At 42.7% G+C, this 7,569-nt stretch overlaps 1 protein-coding gene across 1 annotated transcript; it reads right to left on the reverse strand.

Moving 5' to 3' along the window:
* Positions 1 to 413: 413 nt before the first annotated feature.
* Positions 414 to 6,600, reverse strand: gpr61 (G protein-coupled receptor 61). The gene is made up of 2 exons (XM_027007038.3): positions 6,429 to 6,600; positions 414 to 3,698 (listed from the first exon to the last, which is right to left on the reverse strand). The coding sequence occupies exon 2, from the start codon at positions 3,399 to 3,401 to the stop codon at positions 2,034 to 2,036; it is 1,368 nt and encodes a 455-aa protein (XP_026862839.2). The 5' UTR covers positions 3,402 to 3,698; positions 6,429 to 6,600; the 3' UTR covers positions 414 to 2,033.
* Between the last annotated feature and the right edge of the window lie 969 nt (positions 6,601 to 7,569).

The following is a 7,569-nucleotide window of genomic DNA, read 5'->3' on the forward strand; positions in this document are numbered from 1 at the left end:
TTTGTAACATTAAATTTAGAAAAGAAACAAAGAAATAAAAAAGAATGCATTCTGAATTTTTAATAGTTTCCTACTATTCTCTGAAGTAGGAGAGAGGAGTGGAGAAATTGGACTGTGCAGCTTACTGGTAAGGGAATGCAAAAAAGCAACTCTTACCACATATAAGTATTGCCTTTATTGTGTGCTGTAGCCGCAACAAGTTGAGACTGCTTATGGCAAAACAGTTTTACACTGTAGGGAACAGAGAAGGATTTACCCCTAAACAACAGTACTGATACTGACAGTGGGCAGTGTCTACTCACAGCCACAAGAACCCCTATCTCTCCAGAGCAAACCAAGCTGCAGTACCTTATGGTTAACCTTATGAGACCACTGACATTTTTCTCCAAAGCAAGCTGATGGCAGTTCAGATGTCACAAGTATTATTTTTTATTTGTTTAAATAGCACAAATCACAGGTTAACCAGACTGCCAAATAAAACTTTACTGTTAAGTACAGTCAGTTTGGTGTTTTGCTTCATTAGGAGCTATTTATTTATTTTCTTTGCACTTTCCTTTTCTTTCATTACTGAACCTATAATATATAACAAAAACAATTTGAAGAATTCAGTAGTTCAGAAATGGCCATGAATTTGATTCAAATTTTAAAGAGCCTCTATCATGGAAAACTGAATCTCTTTCACTTTTTGAAATAAAGAATTTTGAAATAATATGTAAATGTTGTTAAAATTTCCAAACAAACTGTTCAATTCCCCAAGTCCATATATGGAATTTAAACTGCAGAAACAGCCTGTTTGGAAATCAGTTTCTCTGCTGTAATGAGAACAATCATATTTACATTTACATATTCATTTATGTATTCCTGCCTATTCAGCATACAGCACTTACACTGCATTTCTCAGTGGTGTTTCAGTTCTGAGCTCTTTTTGAATGAGCTGCAGTACAGGACAACCAATACATCCCATTTATCTTCTATCTGTCTTGATGGTACAGTAACAGCCTGTTTAATTAGAAGGGATAAAGAGAAGTTTGAAAGTCATGTAAAAACTAATTATAAATTATTTTTGAACGTAAAGTCACACAAACCTTGTAAGTGGATATCATGGAAGAACATAAAACAAAAATGTAGGATAGGGGCCCTTTAAGAGATAAATGTATAATTTATGGCCAGAAATCTGGAAATGATAAATGTTACAATGGGAATAATAGTGTTGGTAGGACATTCTGTTTTATCTATGGAAGAAACTGACAGCTGCATTGTGTTGTGAGAGAGTCAAAATGAACTGATCCTTTCAGATCAGTACTAATCAACCTAAATAAGATCTTGTACTGACACATGTTCAAAGCTGACCTAATGTGAGCCTTTTATCTGATTGTTCTATTGCTCTGATCATCAGCTCAGAGCCTGGGGGTCTCAGCTGGGTTAACCATGTCACAAGGAGTGGGAAGTATGACTCGATATGTTGTTCTGAAACAAACAGATGTTCCACTAGAACAATTTGAAAAATATTATATTTATGCAATAGTTGCATATGAATCAACATCTGTTTTTTCTATACACCAATGCTTAAATACACTAAAGCTCTTATTCTGTCCCTTTCCATCCGCTGACAACCTAGAAAGGCACACATATTTATCCATGCACATATTTAGTTCTTGCTTCATTTATAAATCTGCATTAAAATGCATCAGACAAGGATACATCATGTTACAAGTCTCCTTTGATAGTCCATCAGTCTACAGTCCTAATGGCAAATGATAATTAAGCTAGAAAGGTCTGAATCTTGTAACAGGCGACCTCTAACAGTCTTGTAATTGGTGGGCCAATAAAAGATTATTAGGTGCAATGATGAGGTGAAGAGATCAGAGATTTGTGTCAGTCATACTCATAGCAATTGTTATCAGCTGATTTCTTCCAGACAAAATGCCTTTCATAAAGTTTTATTCTACAGACCAAGTGGCCAAGTATTAGCCCCATCTAATGATTAAAGACAAGTTTTATATATATATATATAAAATCATTATCAATATATATTACCCCTGCAGCTCAGCTGTTGTTTTGATACAGTTGTCTGGTATTTTGAGCTCATTCTGCTGCTGCTGATCAGTGTACTCTGAAGTCTCCTCCATGATCTGTCCAGGGATGTGGAAATCCGCAGGGGGCCTGTGGTGAGCTGGGAAGGCATCATCCTGCTCCTGCTGAGGGACAGAGATGCTGTGGGAGTTCCTTGGCCGCAGGCTGCATCCGGTGCTCTGAAGGAACTGCAGGAAGTTCTCCTCGATGGAGGCCTCCCTGCTGGGCAGCTGGTTGTCCTCGTGCGGCCGCCCCCACTTGAAGACGCGGGCCAGGTTCCGCACCAGTTCCTCCCGGATCTGCCGGTTCAGGCAGCCATAGAAGACAGGGTTGGACGTGAAGCAGAAGTAACCAAACCAGGTGACCATGCCTTCCACTTGGGCCAGGGAAGCAAGAGAGGGTGACATGATGGCAGCATAGAGGTGGAATGAGAAGTAAGGTAGCCAGCAGGCTAGGAACTGACCCCCGATGGCCACCAGCACAACAGCAGCTTTGCCACCACTGAAATTCCTCTGAGGCGTGTCCCGCGTCCCTCCAAGGCTGGCTGCCGTGCTGGAGTGACTACTCAGGGACTCAGAGCGTGGCTGTGAGGTCTCCACACATGTGGCCACAGGGCCCTGCTGCATGGCTGCCACCCTGGCCACCTTGAACATGTTGCAGTACACCACCAGGATGATAAGGACAGGACACAGGAAGTAGATGAGTGTGAAGAGAATCATGAACACCAAGTGGGGTCCATGATTCATCAGACGCAAAGAGCAGTATCTCTGTGCCAGTGCCGGGCTTAGCTGAGCCTCCTCCTTCTGCAGTGTCCATCCCAACAGAGGGAGGGCGGACATGAGTGTGGCTTTGATCCATATACCCACCAGAACTGAAACAACCAGTCCCATGGTCATTTTAACCTCGTAGCGCATGGGGTGCACGACGTAGTAATAGCGCTCCACATTGATGGCAGAGATGGTGAGGATGGCGGCGCTAACGAGGCCCATGCCCAGGCACAGGTAGGCCTGGCAGACAGCCTCGCTGAAAAAGGCCTGCTCCGTCAGCATGCCAAGGGGCATCAGCACCAGGGCGGCCAGCAGGTCCACCAGGCACAAATGGAAGACGAAGACGAACTTGTGCAGGCACGGTGCCCGTGCAATTGCCGCCATGATGGCCAGGTTGCCCACCACAGCCAGGACGTCCATCAGCACCATAGCGCAGAGGGCCAGTGTTTGGTAGAGAGCCCTGACACTGGGCGGTGTCACACCTGAGCCATTGGCCCGAGGGGTGTTGGGCTGCAGGTGGCCAGTGAGGGAATGGTTCCACAAAGAGACAGTAAGATCCATGAGAGAATGAGATATGGATAATGGGCAGAAGTTGCCTTCATGGGCTTATCACCCATTCTCTCCCACCTAAAGCAGCCCAGTTACAGGGCTCACTGGAGTCAGTATTGTTAGTATAATGGCAAAATAATCGCACTTAACATTCAGATTGCATTGTATAGTTTGAACAGTGCCATACATTAGCCCAATCATGTCATTCCCACTCATCTTCCTCTCGATCCTACTCCATATCCAGTACACTTTGATTAAGAATGCTTCATCTGAAGAATCGGATAAGACATTTATGTCGATGCCCCAGACCTGGCACAGAAACAAAGTTAGGTTACACAACCATTCTCCAACATGTCATAGCACTGCCTCATTTACAGTGTGTTTTCACAAATACTGATTGATTTTATTTTACAGTAATTCCGAAGGACATTATCCTATCATTTGCATAATTTAATAGTCACTAAAGATAACACTTGCAAACCTTATAACACTTCCTTGCTAGCTCCTTTTCCTTGCTAGGACCAAAATGAACATTACCATTTAATTTTAATGCATAAAAATATGAAACACAACCATTTTTCAAACTTCAGCTTCTGATGAACCATATATTCCTCTGGCAAGCTACCAGCTTGCTTGAACTTGCTTGATACCTTACTACATATCATTACATCATTACATATAGCCACCACTCTGCCCTGACATTTACTCTCTCAAACTGTTCATCTGTAACTTTCCATGTGTAACTTTTCCACACACTGTGCTCCACTAAAATAGTAGGAAAATTCATTGAAACACTTCTACATCCCTGTCCACCTCACTAAAACTGTCAAGTTCCTAGGTGATGTGGTTGATGATGTGACCAACTTTGAAAATGTATCAGGATATGTTTACATTTATATTTATGGCATTTGGCAGATGCTCGAATTCATTTACTCATAGAATGTATCCTAGCCAGTAAAGTAGGTTAGAGACTTTGCAGCCTGAGGCCAAAGACCACATTGATCTGGCAATTAATTGAATATGACAATGTACAGAACACAGATCATTGAGGGCCTTTATGAACATGACCTTGCTGCACTCTGGGAGGAGAATGGTTTTTACAGTGTTGCATAAAACTGAACAAACTAGAGTTTGTTTTTGGTGATTTGCACAAACAATATTAGTATGCTGTTATGAATGATAATAGTCACTCTACTCTCCTCCTTTGTCTTTATTTTCTGTACTACCTGGTCTCAAATGTATGTGACTGGAAGAGTTTTCCAGCAAAGTGGAGCAGCTTCTGTAGTTAAGTGGACCACTACTGGAGAAAACTCTGTAGTTCAATCACAGGCTAAAGGCAAAAGCACTACACAGTACGACTGCCATTTTGACCCACTTTGGGTTTGAAAAGATGGGCACAAACCTATTACATTCGCATTTACCCTCAGACCCCCAGACTGCCAGCCCCACAGCACTGACTCCCAAAAGGTGATTAGAGTGAACCAACTGCCCTCAGCCTGTCCATCAGCCCACAGTGGTACGTTTTTAACTCTTGCATGGCCTGGACTTCACATGGCAATATGCGGCGGTTACATAACAGCACGGTTGTTTCTAAGTCAAGACACAAAAGAAGCTCTTTAACCTGCAGCCTGAGGTTAAGCAGCAATATCAAGCAGTAAAGCATGTGAAGAGCCCCAGGAAAATACACCAATCGTCACAAGGATTCTTTGATAATTAGTGTGCAATAGGCAGAGTTCCTCTTGAGTGGAATTTCTTCAGCCCGTGGAGTTCTTCACAACATTCACCCTCTCTAAATCATTGTCTTTACTGATGTCATACGATAAGTACAAATGTTGGAGAACAACACTGAAATTTGAGGAAAAAAATACACTACTTATCATTTATTAGATACTCACTAAATATATGCAATAAATACAATTAGATTTTATGAGTTCTCATATAATCTATTCAATGTCTGTTGTAATTATCCATAGGAATATCAGTCAAAATAATATACAGCAAGAGATTCCTGCAATACTTATTATTATTCAAAACAAGTAGTGTAAATCCATATGTGGCTTGTATTTGTTGACATTAGAGAACATGTTAAAGATGTTAAATATCACACTGTTAGTGTCACAAAGCTTTGAGAAACTGCATTTAACATAAAGTCAATTAAAAGTAATCAATGCCTCTTGTAAACCTTACAAATATTCAAATATATACCCAGAAATAGTCAAAAACAGTGAAATTAATAGCTTAAAAGGTTGTGCTTTTCTGAGCTTTTTATGAACTAAGAAACATATGACTCCATAATATGCACATGACTACATTCCAGCGATGAAAACCACCCATGTTGTTTAACAACTTCTTCACCCCACTCTTCAACCTCATTCTCATCCACAGAGAGGCACATTGTGGGCTGTCACGGTAACTAATCCACACCACAGTTCTGTATATTTTCATATACCTATAGTTCCGTTGGCCCTTGTAGTGAGCATGGGGGCAATCCGTCTAGCAAGTGTTTGACATAAGGGTCTGAGGCCTGGACTCTCTATAAGCCAAACACACCAAACACTTTTATGGTAGATACCACACCAAGCACTTTTCTAACCACTGCCACTGTTCTAACCACTGCTGAGCTGCAATAGCGAACTGGACAAATGGACACCCTTTGTGCTTGCCAGCCCCATCTATATGACCAGTCACCAAGCTCAGCCATAAGTGTCTATGGTTTGTGTACTTTATTGGACACACCAACTTCCAACACTTCAATGTAAATGTTACTGAAAGTGAGCTCACATATAGTTCACATAAATTTAGAAATACAGTTTTCACAAAATCTTGTCTGTAGCTAACACCTCTCCACAAGCAGACAGCTAGCAGAAGTATCTGGAACAAGTTCATAACAGTCTGGATTTCCTTACTATGACTGTGCAAATCCTGCAGGAGCAAGAACAGGTGAGTTTAAGCAAGCGCAGATTTGCCCCATCGGACTCTTGGCGGCGGGCACAGAGACACAGCAGGTTGGTGAGTGACACAAGAGTGTTGGGGACATACCTCAGCCTCCAAAAGGTTGCTATGGTGTACATCAGCTCCAAGAGGGATGGTCTCCTCCAACGTTCCAAATGCTTGTGTCGCAAAACAATGTAAGGGAGCGAGAGAATGACGGTGAGAGAGAGAGAGAGGCACCCGAGTCTTCTCCTCACCTGGCCCTTTCATCTCTCAGCCCTTCCCCTTCACCCGCCCACACGCGTGTGCACACACACGCGTGCACTCACCCTCACATTCCACACTCCCCGTTGCCCCCCGCCCCTGTAAACTATGCTCCAGGCAGACGGCCGGTCCAGGTGGTCAGGCTGCTGCTTGAGCGAATGAGAGGAAAAAACATGGGAAGACATGCGAAACCCTCTCCTCAGACACTTGCTTCTAGCACACACATTCATGCACGCACACAAACACACACACACATACATACACATACATACACACACATACACACACACACACACACACACACACACACACACGCGTGCGCGGTTCCTCACACACTCTCTCTCTTGCACACTCACACATGCACACATAAACATGTGCTCTCCCTTACACACACAGGGCAACTGCAGAATAGAGTGCAGTGGAGATAGGGATGCTGCCGGTTAGGCAGCTCTTGTTTTATCACAGGGTCTTAGTGCCCCTTTCTTGTACTAGGTGCCACTGATTAATTCAGAGACACACACACACACACACACACACACACATATATACACACACAGACTTATCCTCATGGGATCACTCTAGGCTAAAGTTGGGGAAAAAATGGAAATAAATGCATTCCATTTATAAGACTTGACAGCGTTATTTCTGTGTATCTCAATGTGTCCAAAGAGGTCTGGGTAAGTGTGCCCATACTCATATCCTTCCAAATCCCTTTCACAACAGAGAAAGATAAATGAAAACGAACAACAGATATGCTAATGAAGGGCAGGATTGAATGGGATTAGCCAAGTGCTCTCAGACTGCATTGCTAGGAGCATGGCAAGATGACAACGGGTTTATCCAGTCTACAACTGCATCACAGTCCTAGGGAAGACTATTAAATAAATCTGTCACAAATTAATGGGCCGTTCCATGTTTGGGGGTTTGTTTCTATTTGATTTGCTTGTAGCTGGATGCTTGAGATCCGAATCTGGATACTGGTGGG

The sequence above is a fragment of the Electrophorus electricus genome, chromosome 25 (genome assembly GCF_041902795.1).
Source record: "Electrophorus electricus isolate QZ-2024a chromosome 25, ASM4190279v1, whole genome shotgun sequence".
Classification (NCBI taxonomy): Eukaryota; Metazoa; Chordata; class Actinopteri; order Gymnotiformes; family Gymnotidae; genus Electrophorus; species Electrophorus electricus.